General features: G+C 31.2%; 1 protein-coding gene across 2 annotated transcripts in view; it reads right to left on the bottom strand.

Moving 5' to 3' along the window:
* LOC132939308 (netrin receptor UNC5B) overlaps nucleotides 1-25,447 on the bottom strand; it is a 126,507-nt gene that overhangs the window by 86,174 nt on the left and 14,886 nt on the right. For both annotated transcript variants that reach the window (XM_061006399.1, XM_061006400.1), the window contains exons 2-3: nucleotides 16,365-16,569; nucleotides 3,081-3,518 (exon numbers count right to left, since the gene is read on the bottom strand). In XM_061006399.1, coding sequence (XP_060862382.1) covers nucleotides 3,081-3,518; nucleotides 16,365-16,440 — 514 coding nt within the window. In that variant the 5' untranslated portion in view covers nucleotides 16,441-16,569. The remainder of the gene's footprint in view (nucleotides 1-3,080; nucleotides 3,519-16,364; nucleotides 16,570-25,447) is intronic.

Below are 25,447 nucleotides of genomic sequence, written 5' to 3'. Positions count from 1 at the left end.
GGCGGCGTTAGAATATAATATATATATATGGTGGAGTCGGCCGCGGGTGTGCCGGAAGAAAGTTCGTTTCGGATAAAACAAAGGCCGTTCCGACGATCCGTTAACGCCGGCATGTCGCGTCTAAAGTCGCGAGCAAAGTTTTCATTTTTAATTGGACCAAACACGGTTTTATTGTTTTTCATTATAATATACACCCGCGAAGGATACCGACTGCGAGCGGCTGTTATTCGATTCTTTATTTATTTATTCTCATTAAGTATTCATCACCGTCGTCTGATCGTGGCTTAACGACAGTGTTTTATGCGCTTGACAATGACTATTGTTTTATTTGTATAGTTGTACACGGACGATCAGCCTTCGTGGAAATAATTATTATTATTGCTGATATTGTTGAAATATAAAATATGTATAAAAAAAATCGTATATTTTTCCAGCATGCACTATTATTATGATGATATTATTATTGTTAACGTTTCGGCGGCTTTCGGTATCGTATAATATTTGACGTCGTAATAATAATATCATAATGCAAAGATTGGTCACAGTGGCGCTTAGTATTCCGCACGATTTAACCGCATCTTATTATAGGCCGCTGTCGACGATTATATATTATTATTATTATTATTATTACCGAAAAGGGTAATTTAACGAATTTCGTGCCGTATACGATATTGAAAACTGTATACGTATACTGTTTCGTACATACTAATTGTAATATTATTATATATTATGTTTAACGATTAAATAATGAGTATTTTATGTACGGACGTTTACAGTACCATAAACGAAATATATTATCATTATACGGAACAGTCATCGTTGATTTGTATTAGGTATCTATATGCAGTTTGGAAACCGGACGGCACGAAGTTTTCGATATATGTCGTGTAAATCGGTATAATATGAGTGTTCCTATATACCTCCTATATATTGTATCATAATATAATGCTCGAATATTAAACCGCACGGATTGCGTTTATGACAACAACGTGCCGCGAAAAAGTCTAAACGGCCGGTGGTTTTCCGTAACGTGTTTGAACACATACCCATACCTATAATATTATAATATATTATACATTTATATATTTTATGCGTGTGTGTCAAGCAACTAGTATTATAATATACGCAGCGTACGCGCGACGGAGGCGAACGAAAACAAGACTTAACTTTTAAGCAGATTACACACCAGCTGTGACTACACTCGTCTTTCGTTTCGGAAATCGCTTTCAACGGATTTCGGGTGGTGGCTGCTGGCTGCGGACAGTATGGTGGGGAGGTGAAGCGACGACGACGACAACAAATGGTGCAAACTTTCTCATGGACGCATTTTAACAAACCAATCGATATTAATGGTGGTAAGTGTGATTGGAGGGGGGAGAGAGGAGGGTACGGCGGAAAAAAATATCCTCATCCATTTATAATAAAGCTTCTCCGCGTCGCGCGTTAAGACCTTTGACGCGTAATCCTTTCGCGAAAACCTTTGTATGCGAGAATCGAAAAGAAAATAGTACGTATATATTATACCTAGTACATGTTAAAGAACACATAATATATTATTACAATAATATATATAACATGATATACCCACGTGGCAGCGCAGAGAAAGCATTCGCATCATAATTCTATAGGTAGGTATATATGTCTTGACGAGTAATCCGTGTTCACTGATAATATTATATTATATTATTATTACATTGTGCAGGGTATATACTCGACGATAGTAGGTACCTCCTATACGAGTATATTATACTAATATAATATTATTATATACGTATACTTTCTGTACGCGTGTCTGCGGAGATTTGCAGTCACGAGTTTCGGTACGATATGACATGACAATCTGTTGAGGAGAACTACGGCGAACATACATCTCGTTTGTGCGCACGCGATAAAAACAAATCGAAACTATATAAAATGTATGTTTGCAGTTATTTGATACGCGCAATGCACATATTATGTATAATATGTTATACGCGCTATAATCGTTTCTAAAAAAATATCGTTTTTCGTGCTTCAGTATAAAATATTATTCCAGCAAGTAACTCGTATATCGTCCGTTATAGGTATATATAATAGGCGCGTACCCAGATACTTTCAACTTGCGTATACGGAAAGTTCGATAAAACGAAAAATTCCAGTCATATTTTAAACAATCATAATGTACATGTCCGTGTCATAATTATTGCGGTTGCGAAGCTATACGACGGGGAGACCATAAAAGGTAATAAATAACAAAAACATAATATAATATGAAATCGAACCTGACGGTTCGTAATCGTATATTGGTTGAAAAAACCGTGACTATACAGTGACATAATATCATATTATAATATGCATAGCAAAAAACACACACACATGAACAGAACGCGCGGGAATTAATCTTAATTATAATATGTATATACTTACTACGAATACAATAGGAACCTATAAGTATATATACATATATTTTGTGTCACAGCAGAGGCCGTACGCTCCATCGATTTCCGGTCCAAAAATGATCCGCGAAAGCTCACGAAACCTATACACTCGTGTTCCGGTCTGACCCGCTATTTGACTCCCATAAATATATTATTTTATTTTTGCGTGATTCGAATTGCCTATAGTTTATTATGGATTATATGATATATAAATTGATCCTTCAATGGATTAAATTGAAATAAATGTTACTGTCATAAAAAATATAAGCAAACAAATAATAAATCAATAAAAATTGTATTCTAGTCTTACCTAACCATATAATTAGTACAGTATCTGTTGCGAAAATCGTTAAATAATCTATGATCGGATAATACGATGTAATATTCAGTTGTGGCTATTATATTATTATGGGAGGCAATTCAAGTGCACCCATACACCTAGTGTACTCGAATTGCCTCCGAAAATGGCCGTAGGCATTTATGATTCGAGTTAAATAAAACCTACCAAACCTCTACCTACCTACATATAGTATGTCGGAGGTGGTCCGTGTGCACCGGAACGAACGACCTGACCTAACCTAAAACTACGCCTGACCTGACCAATATAATTATAGTACATTGTTATATCTGCGCAGTATATTATAATATTATGGTAGTACTCACAAGCCACGACCACGTTGGCCGGTCTGCTGATGATCTCGCCGCGTGAAGTCCACGCCACGCACTGGCACTGGTAGTTGTGCTTTCCGAAATACTCCTCCACATGGTTCCTGGTGACGTTGACGATTGCCTCCACGTTCCGGACGCCGGTCTGCGGGTCCACGAAGTCGGTGACTACGGGACCCATAGAGTCTTCGATCCGGTCGCCGTTGCACCGGAAGTGCACAGTCAGCGCGTGCGCAACCCTGCATGTGAGCGCTGCTGGTTTACCTTTGATCACGTATGCGTCCATCGGCTCTTCGAGAAATATCGGAAGTTGGACGGGAGCGTCCAGACTGGACGCCGTCACCGGGTGCATGAGAGTGTCGCCACCCGGCAAATACGACCCCTCGTCGACTTCTCCACCACCGCCGCCCGTTTCCGACGATGACCCGAAACCGGCTGAAACAAGGATTTCGTTTAAATTATATAATATATATTATCATCTAATAGGCATATACATTTATGCGTACAACTAGTGTATATAAAACTGATTTTGAAAATCTAAACAAATATTATTTGATATTATCATGTCGTATGCGTGTGTATAAACACAAAGTTTCTAACGAATATTCCTATACATCATATACCATATATAATATATATAGGTACTGCGGTTATCCAAGATAACTATCAGACGTTTTTTTGTTGTTTTTCGGCAAAGATAAAACCGAAAAATATACACATATTCAAATTTCAACCATATCTTGTGCCACCGAGATTTATATATAGGTATGCGATCCGTTTAAAAAAAAAATAACTTCACAAATAATAATGGATAATGCTGAGCTTGAAATCCGTGTATTGTACGCAAAGAAATATACCGAACCGACGATAAAAGAATGTCGGAGGATTGTTGTAAGGTTTTTATGGTGTTATGTAGGAAAAAATTAGAATATTACCCAAAGGAAAGCAGTTTTCGAACACGTTCGGGAAATATTTCATACCATATATCGGCCGTTTGTCTATATAGGTACTATATATATATATACTGTCGTGTTAGTGGAGAGCAAAAAATGAATAATAATAAAAAAAAGAACCAAACTATTCAGTCAACATATTCCACACGTTTTTTTTCATTATATTTCATTTGCACTTCATAAAAATATCACCCTTTTCTGTACGAACCATTATATGATTTATAATACCGCCTCATATGTAAGAACAAAATCCAATAAGATAAATAATGATAAATGGTATAATATGCACTCTATTGATTTTTAAACTTTTTAAATCGCAGTATAAACAAATAATATTACTGATTACAATGCTATAACAAATAGTTAATACGATAGATTTTAATATATATATTTTTAAAAAAAATGATTGAAAATGCATAATAAACAAATCATAGTTACACAATTATAAGAATACGTTACCACTGATAATAATAATTTTATCTAAACCCCAAACACATGGTACGTTTTTTTAAAAGAAAAAATTACACTCAAACAAGTGTAAAATGAACGTATATTATAACATATTACCATAATTGACTGAATATACACAACGTAAAATAATCGAAATCCATTAACTCAACTTATCATCACATTTTGTTTATTCCATTCAACCCAATTTCTTTTAGAATTCCATTAAAAAAAAAAAAAACAATTTCCGAAACTCATAGTTTCGGTCGGATGATTAGGGTTTTTACTCTCACACTTTATCCTTTAACGACGTTTTAGAATAGATCTTTCGTTTATTTCTCCTAGTTCGTCATGGTATCTACACACATCAACCACTAGCACTCGATATACTCACGATAATGTATAAAAGTCCTTTCGTTCACTATATCATCTGGTTCTTACTTACACGCACCTTCAAGTATTTTTAAAAGAAATAAAGACAATAATGTATACGGTGAGTAAATATTATATGATATACACATGTTAGTATAGATGATTTTTATTTTCAGATAATCATTTGAAAAACTTATGTAAATAGTTTTGTGACATTTTATGACAATATTTTTTAGTCGTAAAGATATACGATAGCGTTTTAACGTACACAGCGTATTATTTCCCATTATAATCCCATGAGACGCCTACTGTCCAAATGACAATAAAAATTTTAGTTAAGTACCTTACCTACCATAAAAAAAATAGTTGTACTTTTAGTGTTTATAACTTGGCTGTAAATATAAAATATAAACAATGGACGCTTATATATATATATAATATATATATAATAATATGTATATATTATACATATTATAGATGTATGGAAATAGGGATTATTGATTAACATCGGGTTTACACCATCAACCATTATTTCCGGTATATTTTCACCCGCGACTCTCGCCATTGGCAGTGTTTACTCTTTACATTGATTTGGTACACTTAAATATAACGCTGTTATTGTTTGTAAGGCTGGCATATATATACATACATAGATACATATATAATATACGAACGAAAAATAAAAAACTGTTACGGTTTAGTAATAATATATTCACGCGAGTAGGTATATAATAAAATAGGTATAGTAGTACTATAATATTACATGTTCTCTTAAGTACAATATCAGAACGAGGTAACGTGAGCTCGTATTACGATAAATTGTTTCTGTGGCCGGTGACCCGTTCATAATGTCATAGATGCATTAAAATAGTGGACATTTATCGGGAAAAGTAAATTTTGTACTTCCGAGTCACCGAGCGCGTTCACAGTGTTATTGTTATTATTGATAACAATATACTGATAATCAACCGGTAACGCGGTTACGGAAAGGTCTTCGGAGACCCAGACGTGGTCTAGCGTGACGCCACAAATCATACACTATATTCTAGAGTATACCTATACAACTATAATTATATATCTAACATCCTGAGCTGCTCGTGTGGATGACCTCGGTCGGGACGATGCGACATAATATCCAGCCAAGAGGATTAGGATTAGGATTAACGGCGAAAGTAATTTTATCGAACCCATCGGGTCGACCGTAATTTGATAATGGATACAAATATACAATACCTATATTTTCCCACAGCGGACGTTAGACATTTTTCGAGCTCAGTATTTTACATGAGTGTTGCTTGACCTATTCCAAGAGAGCCCAACATACTGCAGAGAACACGACAATTATATATATAGGTACGTCCGTAAGTCGTACAACCGAAACCGACTCAAGTACGAATCGATTTATTACGGTAATAAATGTGTAAAAAAAAAAAACCTCTCCAACCCACCGAAAATAATTTACATGTGTTATGTGTGTATATGAATAATAATATGTAAACGCGCGATTTTATTCAAAACAGCGCATAAAACATCATAATATTTTTCTGCAGCTCGGAAGATTTATTGATAGTATAATTTTAGCGATGTCGCTGTGCAGTAAGTACGTGCTATATATTATATATGTAGGTATATAATATATATATATTTATATAATTTATAGAAAGAGAATTTACGGAAACGTACACTGAGGTAGGTCGAATAGCGTGTATTTATATTATATACCGACCACGGTTAATCATTTAATAAATTACATTTTTTCATAACAAACCGTAAATAAATAATAACATAATCATATTATATAAGCGTTAACATATCGAAATATCTTTTTAGACAGATGTTGGGTTTCATTTTTGCAGTCCAACGCATATACATAATATAATAATTAATAATATTATATTATAATAGTAGTCACTGCAGCAGCGCGATGGCGTCACGCGCACTGGTTTCTATATATTTTTAAAATAATACTCAGACCGTTTTTTTGTTGGCACGTCGATAGCACCTGCTACATGTGCGAGTGTTTGTGTTTTGAGGAGGGGGGTCAACTGCAATGAAACCGTACGAATATCAGTCCTCTTCCACAGTAATGCAGGCCGGTGCAGTGTTAGAAATTCTGTTTTTCGTACGCCTATTTTTGTTTTCCCAAAAACGACGTTTTTTTCATGACACGACGGAACCATATTCATATTATAACGTTTACACAAAGTGTGTATAGCCAACCATAATAATATATAATATACGACATAGGTATTTTGTGTGACATTTAAAATAATATGTGCGCTGGAATTGTTCTCCTTTTAATCTTCTACATTATATATACCTATTCCAGGAGCGTCAGGAGCGTTAAGTACATTTATCTCCTTTCTCTTCCTTCGCGTTTGGAAATGAGGTTAAAACCGTGCGTACATCCTCAGAGTTTAAACGAATTGCTGGTATACGAATACGTGTACATGAAGTCAACTTATTATTTTTTTTCAGTTCGATTGTGTAGTATTGCAGCAATAATAAACCTACGATCTCTCTGCCCGAGCCTCAGTTGTATAAACAACAGTGACTTAGATTTTGTACTTACATATTATATGAAATGTTAAATTACTAAACGGTGTAGTCCAATCACATCCGATGACAATAATAATTTGGTTTCACCGTATTTTTGTCACCGAAGAATTGTTCAGTTGATAATAAATATAATATAATATAGATTATATACAGCTGTCTATAGGTACATGCGTAAGACGGATTACTCCCAAGACTCTAGGATACATTGAGTACGGCATTGAGTCTACATAGGACAAAAAAACGAGACAAAACATTTACTCAACTTTTCTCAACACTGACGGGACCAAATTGTTTTTAAAAACAGAAACTAGACAAAAACTAGAATCTGTAGACCTGGCGTAATATATTATATTTCACCCCGTGTCCTGCAACGACGTTATATATTATTATTATTATTATCATTATTACCGTGACTTCGATCACCTACATATCTATATATGATAGGAATATAATAATATTATATGTTCGCCGGGATAAAACATATTGAACTATGACACGCATGTGGCGGAACGGATACAACTCAAAGTAAATAATTGACAAGCGTTCGCGGATTTTGCTTTACGTGTTCGAAACTGGTCACGACTGACGACGACGCCGCCGTTTGTGAGTGTGTGTAAAACGATAATATATGTACCTATATACGTGACTTAATAACACATAACGACCGTGTGCAGTATAATACCATGTGCGTATATAATACACGTACAAGTGGTCCAGTAGATAGAGATGTCCGACGGGATAATAATAATAATAATAATATATGTATATAATATTATTATATTATATAGATATAGAGACGCGAAGAGGAAAATTATTGCGACGCGCAAAACCGGGCTCGTGCGGAGAGGCGGCGATTTTTCAGAACACTGACTGCCCGAGCCGGTGATTTATTATATAATATAATGGATACATCATATAGATGTATATTATGTAAAAATAACTGTTGTGAAAAGTGAGAATAACATCAGAGGGTTCGCTCTGCCGACGTTCACATCCGGGGTCTTGACCGGAAGGGTAATAAGGCGTAAGCGTATTTTAAGATTCACTCATCGGAACTGCCGCAGTTCGACTGTGCGCACATTTCGAGTGCTTCCGAAATCTCAGCTGTATTCAGCTGTACTCCCCTTGAATTCAGGCCAATAACCATGTTCATATGTGTGGCCGGACATGATAAATGATATTTCATGCAGTATAATATTTAACGATTTTATAAGAACATTATTGTGTAATGTAAATAAATTATTTTAATAGGTAATAATATAATATTTATGAAACAATAAATATGTTTTTTAAGTTTCCAACATTTGAATAAATAATAATTTGACTATTCAAGTGTACAATAATAAACATAATTAAGTTGAGTATACGAAAAATCTTTTAGAAAACAATTAATTAAAATGAAAACTATATACACGCTGCTTCTATAAACAAAATGTATCTATTAATAATATTGTGCCATAGTGGAGAGTTACAGATAATATATGTGTTCTTTGTTTTTAATATTAATATTTAAAATAAAAAGTGAGTTTATGTAGAGTGCAATAAAATTGATCCACCACTTAAACATTCATTTTTTAGTTGGTTAAATAAATACTAAATTGTATCTTAAAATCTTAAATAACTAACATACACTATTTACCGAAATTGTAAATTCATGTTAAACTTGTATGTATTAATCATTATTAATTATTCATAAATTGCATACATTATATAATATTATCATGTATGATTATTATTATTATTATTATTTTGTTCGTCAATAACCGAGCCACCGAGGATGGTAAATATAATTTTCTTTTTGTGTCCTGTTAACTGAGACGATTGTAAATATTGTCATACTAACACATCGTGGGGGATTTCTTATTGAAAGAATAAACATTATATATATGAACTCGAATATCAATGTATTTTAATTTTTTTTTACTCGATGACCGAGACAAAAATTACATTATTTTATATAACGGAGACTTAGACGACACGATTATATTATGTATACATCCAAAACAAAATTCCCACACAAACTGACCTTCCATTAAGATATCCGAGAAGTTAACATGACTTTTTCTCTTCGTTTTTTTTTCAGTTGTTTTGCGAGACTTATAATTTTACATTTCCGATAAAGCACTCGGCTGCCACGCCCACGTAAATACAGTTAATAATGGTTATCCGTTTGGGTAATCGCACAACAAGCCAATGTACACACACACACACACAAATGCCACCCATTATATATATTATTATTATATATGTAAGAGAGAAGAAAAAATAACACACGACTCAATCACCATAAGACATATCGTAGTCGGTGGCTACAACCAGTAATTATTTACAAGTGTCCAATATTTATTTATAATATTGTTATTTTGAAAACTTTTCTACAAGTTAATTAGACTCTCGGATACGACTGTTGTGGTGGTCTTCGTGTTTGCGAGGGCGAGTATATGATAGGTATATATTTCATATATACCTATACATAATATACGTAACTACTGTAGCCGTTGGGGAAATTATTGTTTTACAGATTTATGCAACGAGTACACGAACAAAACATAATAAATCCAATTCTGTTGGTAATGGATTTAACATATAAACCTCCTCAGACCAATGTATTACCTATATCGATTTAATTTTTTTGATTAAACATCTATATTAATGATTGTCTATTTAATTGACCGGATCGCTATGCGGTGTTGTTTTTCCCGAATGCAATTAACTGTTTCGGACAAAATTAGATAGATATAATTAATATTGTAGACGATAAATAAAATAATATCAATTAAATAAATTAAATATGAGACTGAATAATATTTCAATAATATTTTATATTATAATCAAAATCCGAAATTAAACAACAAATTTGAAACACGATTTATCAAAAACAAAGATAATATATATACATAAATCATATTACATTTTTTAAGAAATAAAGTGAATACATGATTTTTATATCATATTAAATATTTTATATGTGTAGTAAATACTAACAAAAAGTTATAAATAGATTTCAGTCTTTGAAAATATTTAAATTGTATACTATATTTGTTAATAATATTTCCACGAATAGTATAGTTTTCTCGTAAAATTATATTCACAAAACGAAGAAGAATAAAAATGACAGCATTACTACACAGCTATACTGTAATGAATGTTTCGACTTCTTTAAATAGATTTCGTTCTCAGCCTGTATTATAGTGACAAAGGGTGGATGTATTTCGTGTCTTCTTCAAAAACAAAAATAAATATTTGGTACCTAATCCATTTTCTTACAACTTTAGTACGTATTCTAAAATATTTGTATACATAGCAATAAACAAAGATTTAAAATAAGACTTTACTAGTTCCTTCATTCCTAAAGTAAGGAACCTTATTATTAGTATAACTACAACAAGGCTCATTAAAAAAAATTAATACACAATACGTATATCTATGCAAATGGATTCGATTTTTTAAACTCAAATAATAAAATAAATATTTGTTTCAAAACGAAGCAATAAATTACCAACTAAATAAATATAACTACCAGCAGTGTTGTCTAAATCGAAAAGTTGTATTATAATATTATATGTTACACAATAACTTTATTTCAACTAAGGATTATTTTATTTTAAATTAATGGTTTAATCCCTATGCAGGTTCAATTGATTTTACAAGGTTAAAAAAACCGAAACGATTGCTTGGCACACGTCTTGTTTAACAAATTTCCTAGATTTTTTTCGCTTCAACCACCGACGTTCGTTCGGTTAATTTGAATAAAAATCCATGTTCTGTCCTCCCAACAACACATACACAATATTCTAGAATTCCACCGTGGTCGTAGATTATGTAAATTCTGTAAACCGCCTCTTGTATACGTCGTACAACTCTATTTTGACTGCACGTGTTTAATTATTACACGACAGTAATTATTTTTTGACCGTTTCCCCGCTGGCCACCATATCAGGCAGATCTCGAATACTATTATACTCTCACCGATGCGATGGGTCGAGATGATGGGCCGATTAGGTGGAGTGTGAGTGGATGAGGTCTGCAGGTTATTCATTTGTCACCAAAACCCGGTACGAGTTTTAAACCCAAAGGAATTCATACATATAAAAATACTCAATGTATGTACCTTAAGTTAACAGAAAAAAAAACCGGTGCGAGTTGGTACACGATAACTCATGTGCGGGCTAATAGAGAAATCGATCAAATCCGGACAAACACTACCAGTGCTCGTTAATAATCATAATAATAATAATAGTATACGTATCGGTTATTACACAGGAAAACGAAGATTAATAGGAATACGAGAATGTAGAATAAAACCTGGAAATACATATTATATAAATGTTTAAATATATATCATTAGACCCCCAAGAAAGCCTGGAACATTGAAAACATGTTCGGTTTTAAAAGAAGGGGGCGGCCCTCGCATGTATCGAAAAATGATCGAAAATTGATTTTACAAAAGTTTCTCGTCTCTCCCTCTATATTAATATCTTAGAGGTGTGTGTGCATGTGTGTATTTTGAAGATTTATATTCTATTAACAATACAAGATTTTCGTAACGGTAATAATAATATTTTTAATCTTTTAATGTATCCTGGATGGATAAATGGATTACTCCAGACACAGTTATTATTGTTATTATTTTTACGACCCAACTAAATGATACCCAAAGCAAATATCTGTAACAAATACTTAAAGTATTTAATATTCTCTTGTAATAATGTCTATTAAATACTGCTGTTGTTAAATAGATCTGTGTCTATATTGGTTCATATTGTTTTATATTATACGTATATTACACAATTTATAATAGGACAGCACACATTTTGTACTGACAAGTATGAAATTAATGTTTTTTTTATTATTAATATGTCTCGTTTAGGTTATTTAATGATGTATACTTGATTGAATAATACAGTTAAATGAACTCAATACGAACATTTCTGGTTAAAAAAATGTATTTATTTCTTGTATTTAAAATTAATTTAATTTTCCGTGAATAAATTTGTTAATAAAAAACTCAATCAAGATAAGCCGTTTGAGTTTTTAATACTTTATTTTAAACATAAGATTAATTTTACAATTTAATCCTAATATTTTTTTTAATACAGGTAAACTTTATTTATTGTTGAACTCCTCTCATACAAATAAACAATTTTTTTCTTATTTCAACGATAAAAATCTAAGTTAAACATTTAAAATATACTTTTGGGTGGGTACCTAATTAAAAAAACTCAGAACGTACAAAATGAACATTCACTGTGTGCCTTCTGTACCTAATTATTAAATTGGGTATGCACTACATTTTAAATTAAAAATACATGAATAGAAAAACTTAACAATACAAATGTTTTAAAGGTATTTCTGTCTAAAAAAAAAAAATCATTTAAATTGAGTATAAAATTACCTCATAAAATATTATTCCTATCAAAAAAAAACTAGATTTTAAATATTAAGTCACTCATTCAAGCTCTACCCGACATTGGATCATTCTGCGAAAGTGATAAATAGAAAGAGCCTTTTCAAAAACATACAATTTTATTTAAATATAATAAAAAATAATTTTAATAACCACATACCACTTAGTAATTTTAAAACATTTCCAAATATTAAAAATTAATATTAATGATGGGTATATATTAATATTCTAACAATATGGTAATTAGAAAATGTACATAAAAATAAGTATATGTTACTTACTTTTATAAATAAATTATATGGAAGGACTATATGTTCACAAAACTAATTATCATTATTCAGTCATAAATTTCGTTATTCGTCTAAGTAGAAAACCACATTTATAGAAGCATAAAACACGATTTTCGATTATTCTTTGTAATATATTGTACCAACCTATCACACACCAGACCATTAAAGTACTGTATAGAACGGGTAAATGAAACTTGTTTTTTTTATTTTACTATATATTATCAAAAAAGTGTTTTAGCTTTTAGGTTTAAAAACGTCAAACTCGTATTTCAAAACGTGGTATTGATTTTACGCCTGTCATTGGATTTTATGTGTAAAGTAAATAATAATTAATAAGGCCACAGTGGACGATGTTTGGAAAAATATTTCTGATGGTAAAATCCGTATGTTTTAACTGACAATTCTCATTATAACATTAAAGACCAAAACAAAAAAATAGGATTTTATTAAACTACAACAATCTCAATAAAATGTGAATTCAAATATGATATTATTCAAATATCAATCCTCGAGACGTATATAGAATTTATTGATCTTTCGTCATTACGCATAACAATTGCTTGTATTCAATTAGTATGACACCTGTGTGGAGCGACGATTATACACAGCACGTGTGTACAATTCAAATTTTTTTATTGTATAATTAAACGTACTTATACCATATTTCGGCATTTCCGACTTACACGTAATAAAAATAATAATAAATATATCGGTTGTTGATTTTCGATGGCCCAGTACACAATCACGTATTCATAGTTTCCGGTTGACCATTATAACTTTGGGTTTGAAATTATCACCCCCCAGCAATAATCACAGTTGGGAGGGCCAGCGGAACACGGGATGTCGTGAGTTTATAAACGTGTATAATAATTACGTGCAACCACTCATAAATAATGTAAATTGTCCAATAAAATAATAAAATACCTATGACGTTACAATATAAATCGATCGGAATTATAAAAATATAGTACTGGAATGCATAGCTTTCTGAAAGTGAAGGTGTGATCATATATAATAATTGCAGTGTTGTAACGCGCAATAATGCAATTGTAAAATATAGACAATGTAAAGAAAAATATTTTTAAACCGTTAGCTATAATGTAATACAATATATATGAAAGCCTCGCCCAATACACTTAAAATTTGAACTAAATACGCATCTGAGTATGATTTTTGTCATAAAATGCGTCAAGCAGAAGCTTTTGAATAGACTATAAGACTATAAGACTATATGCCATACATCCAAAAGAAACTTATAATTTAAAAATTATATCATATTTTACTATGATATTTTACAATTAAGTCGAGGTGATAGATAAATTAAAAATGTTATCTAAAAACTAACCGACATATAAATAATGTGATTCGGCCATTTTTTTTAAAATTATAATTACATTTTTAATTAAACTTAATATTATTCTTATATAAATGAATTACTAATTAATCTTAATTCTTATAATAATAGATATACTGTATGCATATATTAACTTAATTAAAATATGTGGTAGGTAGGTAGTATTAATATACATATTGTGTCAAACCACTTTTGTTGAAAAAAAATATATATTCCTTGTGCCTAACGCGAATTCTACTTTGAATACCATATAGTATTATCAAGGGTCGATACACCGCAGAAATGGGTTCTAAACACGAAATCACTATACATACCAAACCCTTATTTTTTTTCATTATCTTATCCGCAAAAAAGACCATCGCGTATTACTGCACACTGAAAAGCACCCGCATCCCCCACGTCGTGCAAGTCGAACTCTTTTCTCTTCATGGTCATCGAACACAATTTTTCAGTCCGTTGTACATTGAACAATAGATCGAACTCTCTCGGAAATTTGTTCTTTATTTTTATGTTTTATTTTTATCTCGGAGATTCATATAGGGTGGCAAAAAATCAGTCTACAACGCGACGTATATTATAATAATATGTAAATGTAAAACGTCATCTTTTCCACGCAAGTCTATATCGATGAAATATGAATACGCGTACTTTGTTATATAATACCACACACATTATTGTGTGAACATCCTTATAATCTGTATAGATTTCCATTGAAAAAAAAAACAAATCAGCAATATATTATATATTTTATCTGGTATTGTACAAACAACTGTGTATTGTTAGTATTAAAAATGTAATGCGCCCAAAGAACAAAAATAATAAATAACATTTAAACTATGTAGACTGTATATAGTTACATGTATAAAATAAAATTGTTTTGAAGTGGAGTCGTATGTTATTATATTATGGACCGTCCGGTATAGGCCGATAAAAAACCTCGGAGCAAAATATTAATTTTTATCGATATATGATTTAAGTGTGTACCAATATATAATATTATAAAACCATTATAATAATATATTATTATTATTATTGTAATTTGAATGCATTTATTAAATATATTTTTAAATTGTGCTTAAATTATTTAATATTCTAACATCTTATGAAAATTATTATACCTTGAATATCTTAAAGCAGCCTAAAGTCGTTTTAATGTTTCTATACGAATTCTATCCTTAAATGTGTTTATAAAGATTTAAGATATAAATATTACATGTCTAATAAGAACAAAAGTTATTCCTATGCAAGGTTTATAAGCCTCATGAAAATAATTATTCAAGTGTCTACTTAGTAAAGATGACGGAGGAAAAAGAATCAAAACTATTTACCCAACCATTATCATTCTACTCGTAAAAAAATAAACAACTCTTTTACACAAAAACATATTTGAAACTATATTTCAATGGTACCTAACACCTAATTACGAACATGAATTGCGTTAGCAACGGCGTTCAACCAATTACTATAATAATACATAAAATATGTTAGAGTCTATACCCACAGTGATATTATAATATAAAAAGTGTAACACTCTTCGAACAGTAACATTTGATGATTGCTCCAAAAGTAAAAACTAATAGCATAATAATTACTCAATACGATAAAAATGACCCAACATTAAAACAATATTCGATGTTCAGTGTATGCATGGTTGAAACCATTAATCAACACGACGCACTGACATCCTGTTTACAGGACTAAATTACTAATACAAATCACTTCAGGATCGTTTTCTAGGAGACGATAACATGCATCGCGATTGATACGATATATCAACAGACACGAAATGCATATAAATAAACGGAATACATACCTATATAATACACATAAGGTATTTTTTTTTTTTTTAATTTAATAATAAATTGTATATGTAGATATATTATTATTATACACACTCACCTTGGACGTTGACGAGTACAAGCAGTAACGTAAACATGGCCACAGGTCCAGGCCGGTTTCTACCCTGACCACACATGGTTTTACCGAACGGGTGTATATACTCTTCGTGTCCGGTCCACTTGGTTTTTTACATCATACGCGAGAGTCCCTTCCACTACTAGGTCACACGCATGAATAAAACGCGCTGGCAGTGCTCAGTCGGATCCTGTGAACAATGAAAAATGTATATATTGTAGATAGCGTATAAACAACAATATGTACAATGTAGTAGGTACCTTTACAGTATTAATTATTATGCAACGTAATAACGCAGCGTTACAGTAGTAGGTATAGGTACAACAACATATTATTATTATTATTATTATATTATTGTGCCAACTATCTATTAAATTATATATGTACTGAATATTGTACTGTCTATCCCATTGTTTCCGTGAATTTAATTATTATACAATATATACTATTATCGTCTATCGATTATGGTTAGAACATATGCGACTAATTAAAACAACATTATACAAAAACATTTATTCCCAAAAATCACCATCGGTTTACATATTTTAAGATAAAATAAACACTAAAACATAAAATAGAAATGTTTTTAATATTTAGATTTAATTCAACATTAAGCGGCGATTACAACTCTGAAACCATTTGTGTAAATCAACTTACTCCTCGGTCACTCTAATACACGAGTACCACAATAAGTGTTATGTAAATTTGTGATTCTCACATAATTATTTTAAGTTTTGAACTGTCCGTAATTAACACTTTCATTTATATACATAATACATGAATAACAGTAAAGATTTGAAATGTTCAAAATTATTATTTTCTAATTGAACAATGACTAACTAAAAACTCACCAAGTTTTTATAACATATATATTATGTGAGCTATTTATCAGATTAATTACTTCTTTCTCATTCTTCAGAGGGTTCATGGTCGGCTGAATTTAAACTTATGTTCAAATATTGATAAAACAAATTAAATTTTTTTTTTTTTAATTGACTTTTGTCTTCTAAAACAATTAGGTTTCACATTTTTTTTATTTATAATTCATTTTTTTCTCGGCATTACAATACAATACTATTATAATTAAAATGAGATTTTTTTACTAGTTATGTGTACGTATTTAAATTTAAATCGTATATTAGGGTTCAAGAATTATTAATGTTATAATTAAGTTCTATATTACTAAACATTAATCAAAAAATATATATAGGTATATTAAGATTTGCACTCATACAATACAAGATATTTTAAGATAATATATATTATAATAATTTGAGTCTGTTTCCAATTGCTTTTTCTTAAGAGAATATCTGCGCACTATTTGTTTTCTCTCTCTGGCCCACGCGCAACATAGACAAAACACATTTGCGCAGAATCGTTTTTTCTATGTTTTTAAGTAATCTTAGAGTAAAATCACCCATTACAGAAAAGATAGAGAATAATATTTTTGAAGGAATGACATATCGATTTTTCTAAATATTGTTTCAAAACAATTTAAACATCATTTAAATTTACAAAATTTTTTTGTTTATTTTGAAAGACGAATAAAAAGTCAAATAACAATAAAGTATAAAATCGATATGTCATACCCTCTAAAATATTATTATATATCTTTTTTGTAATGGGTGACTTTACTCTAAGATTACTTAAAAACATAGAAAAAACGATTCTGCGCAAATGCGTTTTGTCTATGTTGGGCGTGGGTCACAGAGAGAAAATAAATAGTGCGCTGACATCCTTTTAAGACTTAAACGGGTGCAAAATATGTGGTGATTATTTTATCCACAAATTGGAATATATTGAAGTTAGCACTATCATATTATTATTCTCACTGTGTAAACGAAAATGTATATCCAGTGGAAATTAACTTGGTACGCTTCTGTTTGTTTTTTTCAATGACGGCGAGTGAAAACCACAATGGACAATAGAGTCAAGTGGTCAAGAATATTCTAATAGCTTCCACTAACGGTTATTTTTCCTCTCGTTTTTTTTTCTTTCGGGGTCAAGTAGTCCTTCTTTATTATACACACATATATATTTATATATAATATATATATATTATATATATCAACGCACAACCCTACTCGAAATGTCCCTATATAGTAGACATTGGAGGGTTTTAGTACATACATATATACAATACGGAGGTCGAGACTGAATAAGAATCAATTAGCAGCCGTAAAACACGTTTCTGTACTTAGCCCATCGTGGTAAATCGACCAAACTGGGTCGAAGACGTTTACCAGACACCGACGTATCCATATGTCTCCCATCGATGGCGGTCAAGTCTATGTCAAAGTGTCAAACTGTAGAAAATGGCTTTGTACAACACTTAGAAACCCCGCAGTCAAGTACCTGAATGATTCGAACCGAAAAATATGGGTACAAACATTTTTTGAATATAAATGTAAATGACTCGATAAAATATACACGGGTTGCATTTTCATTCCCAATATAAACGTTTTTAGTTTTGTTGGTTCGAGACTGCATTGTAGGCATATTATAATATAATATTTTAAATTTATTTTATGATTCTTTTATTCCATAATTTGCATTTAATAACTCTACATAATATTACATTAAAATAATACGTAAGTAATTTATGGAATTTATTTTCAAAAAATAAATATTTGTGTATTATAATGTTACAATTTTTTAAGTAAACACTAAAAATATTTAGTAGCTTTGAAAAAAATATCGTTTATTGCAAGACATAAATAACACTATAATACTATAAGAGTACAAAAGAACATAACGTTTGCACAATAATTTGTATGAGAATTTAAATTCAGACATATAAAGACATTGACAAGTGCTGGATTAGATTCGGTCAGGAAGGGAAAACTTGAGGTAAGCCAAATAAAAAAAAGTTTAAGAACTTAAAATATTTTCATCGCAGTCAAACTTTTTTGCTCCTAGGTTTTTGTAATTTGGGTAAAGGTATGATGTATTTATTATTTTGAATAAAATCAAGTACGTTATGCAGGTACCTATAGGTAACCTACCTATAGTTGACAAATATTGTTAGTGCATATCATTGTGTCGGGTAAAGATAACCAATGAGGTGTTGTAAAATTGAAATTTTTTTTATTATTCGATAGAATGTGTGTAAGACGTGTCCCCGTAGGACATATAAATAAAATACCTAAGTACTATCTACCACTTTCTCGAGGGCCGTGTGTATTTCTCCTTGGGGTATTTGTTCTTGCATTTATATTTTATTAAATCACATAACTACTTAGTACTTTCCTACTAAATATAGATATGTGTAAGTAAACGAATCATAATAGTTCTTGTTATTAATGAAAGCATTCAATTAATACGATCTGATTAATACATAACTATACAAATAAAATATATTACACTGTACATTCAGTTCGAAGTTAAGCCACTTTTGAGGAAGGTTAAATACACGTAGTATTACAAGTAAAAACCAAAATTATGATTTTATCATTAACATTTTGACCGTATATAAATATTATTTAAAAGTAAAATATCACAATTTCAAAATGTATAGTCAAAAAGTTCCTTAATATTTAGTTCCTTATCTTAAAAATTATTTATTTTGATTGTTTTGTTTTTACACTTTAAAAAATTCTTCAAGATTTATTATTTTTAAATTCGTGAAAAATCTACAACAAGTAAGTACCTACATGATAAATAATATAATTGAAAGCGCAACATTTAAGATGGGTATACTGATATAGTTAGGTACTATACCTAGTGTCTTATACTATATTATAATGTATCTTAAAAATGCTCCTCGATTCTTTTCTTACAAAAAAAAAAATTGATTATTGTAATTTATCTTATAATATAGGTGGGTAGGTACTAGGTATCTGCTTAACAATATAATTTGTATTATTTAAGCATAGAATAAAAATATATAGGATTTTCTATTTAAATTTGTATAAAATATTGGAATGAGTATAACACTACCGTATATCATATTACAATGCTATCATATTCACAAAAAAAAAAATAATAATAATAATAACTACCAGCCATATTATTATATTATATTTTGAATGAAACAAAACGGTTTGTCACTATGAACGATGGGGAAATAAACTAATATGAAACGACATGGCCGCCGTAAACCATAAAAATGTCTAAAACAAGACAATAACCGCGTCTAATGTCCTTTCATTATTTTCATATAATATTATATAATATTATTGTTATCTTATCATTCAACGCGATATTGTTTACGATACGGAACACAATCGTGCCGCTGACCAACTAGACCGCCGCTCCCGAAGTCATTTCGGCCTCCCCCCCAAAAAAAAATAATATATCACTTCCGCCCAACGTCTTTCTCTTTCTGCGTTATGGTCACTATAATATTATACGTTATACCATGTATGCCACTCAGTAGTTTATAGACAATGGATAATGGACATTTAGTCTCCGCCATATGGTTATTGTTTTTCGTTTTATTATATATATATATTCTTTTTTTAGTTATTATGAACACACAAAAAGTAAAAAAAATGAAGACCGACGTTTGTGTTTGTCTCAAGTGTGTAAGTATATATTTTTTTAGGAAACGAATAGAATACATATTTTATTACACTCAGTGTATGCGGTAGGCAGTCGATTTTATCGTTAATGACAACCATAAAAGTCCGCCTACGATATTGATACGCGGTATACGAAGAGAGGGAAAAGAACATAAAAATATTCGAATATTCACAGATAATACCATTCACGTGTTGCACTCAAAACACTGGTCCCAATTAAAATCGTGTCATTCGTTCTTCGAATTTCACTTCTCCCCTACTTCGTTTGCTGGTCTTTTTTTCCGACCGAAACCCATAGTGGAACTTCTGGCGCCTTGCCCACCCCATGTCCCCATAAACATATGTGTGGTCTATTGGAATGGTCTCATATATATTAGATTACTCGCAGAAATCTTTTGGTAAGAAAAATGTAAAATCAAATTAAATTCATAACTTCTAAAACTAATTAGCAAATAGTAACTGTAGGTAATAGCGCTGATGAATAGCGTATTTCCCAGCACATTTCTCTATGACATTAAACAGATTCCACTGACGATACCCAAAAGCAGAAAGTACTTTGTCTTTGATTAAAGTACATACCTAACTATTCAAGGAAGAAAGTTTTTTGTACCTACGTAAAATTATAGACCTTAACTAAATACGTACTTTTATAAGGCGGCTATTAGAATTTACAATTTCTAATGGCGAGAACATGGTATTATTATACCAAATCAGTATAGTCACACACGAATGATAAATATTATTTTAAAATATATACTTATTCTTACTTAAATATACTTAAATAATTCGTTTAATGCGTTATTCGTGTATGACATTATAATATATTATTCTATACCTTCACTTTAGGTATATAGTGATGATTTATTTTAAATACTTCTTTAAATTTTTTAAATATGTGTAGGTACTTTTTATATTTTAGAACTTCTAAATATAAGACACTAATATGGATAATGCTGAATAATAAAAATAACAAGAAATCTAATTTGTATTGAATAATTATGACATTTTAATAACCACTGCAGCATATTATTATACCTACTATACTAAAGGTACCTACATACTGCAGTATACATATCTAATTTCATCGTGTATATATCAATTTACACGACCGGTTTTCAAACTAAAGGGACACAGAAAAACCTTTACACCGTGTTCGGCAGACGTTTTTAAGAAAAAAAAATACAAAATATAATTTTTTTACTATTATATTTTTTCCCCATCACTCTCAACAACCTAACCTAACAAGGCCTCGGGGACCCCCTGCGTCTTCAGGATTTGCGAGCATCATGTTTCAACCACATACCCACTCCCTCTCCCAACATTGTTAAGGGTGAAATATATACATAACTATGTTTAGGGGTTTGAGACCCCTTAATAAAATAATAAGTTAAGGGTATTAGAGAAAAAACATTGAAATTAAAGAGCGCCAAAGGAATAATTCAGTAAAATCTCCATATAGTCTCCGAGGAAATCTAATTGGGATTACCAGTGTCCCTTTTCATGACATTCATTACGATTATTCCACTCAAATCCATTTACAGAATATTTGCAAACGTTTCAAAAAGCTCGATTTAACTTAATAGATTGGAAACAAAGAGTTGATACATCGTTTGCAATGCTGACTAAGTAGTTTCAGGTCACGTTAATCAAAGTAAATCAGTTTTTAATAATTATATTTATACTATAATATCTCATTGAATTCATTATTTTTGTTATTATTATTATTTCTAACATATTTGTCTCGTTTAAATTTAAACTCGCATAATACGAATATTTTTAGTACAAATCACATTACTCAATATACAATAAATATAGGTATCAATATTTTTAATATATATTTTATAATTCAATTGACGTAACGCACGAGACACGAATGTTAAATACCGATTTGGCATACCTATGGATTTATTTTTTAAATAAGAAGTGAGGACATCAGAAAATCGAATATAGGTATTGATAAATAGTGCGTACCTACCTACCTACCTATTATTTACCCGTTTGATATTATACTGACAAATATGGGCGGCCGCTTGATAATTTAATTGTTACGCCCTAAGGAATAAATAGCAAACCGTGACCAACAACAATTTAATGCGTGTGGTGCGTATAGACCGCCGATCGTTACGAAAAAAAAACAACCATAATATATATATTGAACACGCATTCTTAAATCCTTAAAAAGGATTTTTAACACAAATTTTTACATTCATATAAAAAAAAACGACTTGTAATTAGGTACAGTAATAATAGTAAATTTCGAAAATGTATATAAAAATATTCAGACCTATTTATATAATATTAATCAGAGGAACGCGTACTATGTTGTTCGCGATCGTCAGCTGCTATATGGTTTCGTATATTCTATCGTCGAGATCGTGATCCCCATAGCCAATGTGTCGTCGGACTTTTTAATTTCGTCGTGTTCGCACGTCATCGCTATACATGAAGTCTCTACTATATACGACTCTGCGTAATTAATTCCACGTCCCCCGGACTGTATTTTACATGCGCCGTTGTTATTATTGTTGTTATTAAATTTTATGATATTTTGAAAAACACACGCACACGCACAACCAGACATAATGCTAATATACATATATTATACGTGTGTGAGGAAAATCCTTCGAATCTAACGCTATACGAATGTACACGGTGGCCGATGAGCTAATGAATGGATTTTGGATCTAGTCCAAGGAGTGTAAAACCTGAGTGATTATTTACGGGAGTATCTTGGGTTTTTAAGTGCCCATCCTGCACCGCGCAATAGTTTCAAAATGAATATATATGCGCATTTCAACTCTTATAACAGACATTAATGACAATTCGTAATAACTACCACTGTCGAGTTAACACTCTTTAGTCTTAAGAGCGTATGACTAAAACGTATAATAATTAACCGTCTCTACATTATATGCCTTTCATATATTGTTCCTGTTCGTTCCAAATATATAAATGTATACTTAGTATATTATACCTATATCACACATATTGATACATGTTTATTAAATAAACTAAATAATCATTTATATTTACAATCGAAGCACGTAACAATAAAATTACTTACATACCTATCAATCGACGGGATTGTACCATAAAACTAAGCGAAAATTGTATATAGTTTGTAGTTTATATAATATATTATTCCTCGCTGTAGTTAACCGGTAAATGTGCAATTATTATTCCATTATTTAAGATCAGTCATTAGAAAAATATAAAATGTACTATATTTTAGTTTTAAATACTTTTGAAAAATGTCAATCAAGTAAAAAAAAATTACAATTTTCACGAAGTATTCGAATTCAGACAGGTACTTATACGCAATACGCATGTTAGGCAATTGTTATGGAATATAATATCTATTATAATGGTATATTTTAAAATAATATGTTCGGAATAAGACTATTATAGGTACCTACAGCAAACTGATTATTATACTACTTATAGATACATAGATTTATTAGTCATTTTTATATACGTTGTATAGTTTTTATGAATACGTATTGATGCTCACGAAAGATATTGTTATGATTATAGCTGTTTGTAACTTTATCGAGTTTAATATTAACGATCACCGCTTCTTACCTGCACACTGCAGCATATCAAGCTACCACCTAGTAGTATAGGTATAATCAAACGTGCGAAATATTATTTAATTTGCGACTAATTAAACTCAGCTTTGTCGCATGATCGTAAGATAACTCAAAAGGGCGTACTTCGATACGTAATTATTATTAGCTCTTTGGAAGATCGGCGGATATAAAAGAAAAATAACATTCGTAAGCCGTATCATTATTTTTTTATTTTTTTAAACATAAGAGTAAAACACAAGAACGTACTTTTTCTTTAGACCTTGTATATACCAGCACTCGTCTACCATCGCGTTCTCTGCCACGTTTCAATGAGAAAATGGGGTGCGAGTGTTGAAAAATAATGAAAATAAGACGATTGTGAGCGAAATTAACGCCCCAATAGCGACTAACGAAATTATCTTAACAAGGTAATCACGGCGGCTACTCGGAGTGGAGGGTAGCCGAGACGTCTGCAGTGCAGGGGTGAAGGCTATATGACGACGCTTTTCAACGCGTATACAAACGGCGAATTAGAGAAGCGTCGACGGTTCCCAAAAGCCAAGTGTTCCAGGTATTTTTCCGGCCGACCGAGTCTTATGTTCCCCGCACCGTTTCATCACGCTGTTGCTGTAGCGAGTGGGCAATTTTTTTTCTATCGTGAAAGAGGGAAAAAAAATTAGTGACATTGTCGAGCTGGATGCAGCTAATAGGTATATTGCTATATAGTGCGTATGGGGTGATGGGGGGCATCTGCGGGTGGTGAAAAGAGGGAGAGTGAAAGAGAGGGACGAAGCTTGCCGCGTCTATATAGATATACGTTTATTGCCTTTTAATTGATTCCGTTAACGACCAAACGATGGGCAAAAAAAAACTACTCCTCGTGAACACGAGAAAGAAAAAAAATAATCGATTCTTTCATTGCGTATACATATCATAGCACAGCAATAAATAAGAGTGGGAGGATAAAAAAAAACAC

Source organism: Metopolophium dirhodum, chromosome 2 (genome assembly GCF_019925205.1).
Source record: "Metopolophium dirhodum isolate CAU chromosome 2, ASM1992520v1, whole genome shotgun sequence".
Classification (NCBI taxonomy): domain Eukaryota; kingdom Metazoa; phylum Arthropoda; class Insecta; order Hemiptera; family Aphididae; genus Metopolophium; species Metopolophium dirhodum.
The sequence above is the reverse complement of the archived record's forward strand: the minus strand, read 5'-3'. Positions and strand labels throughout refer to the sequence as shown.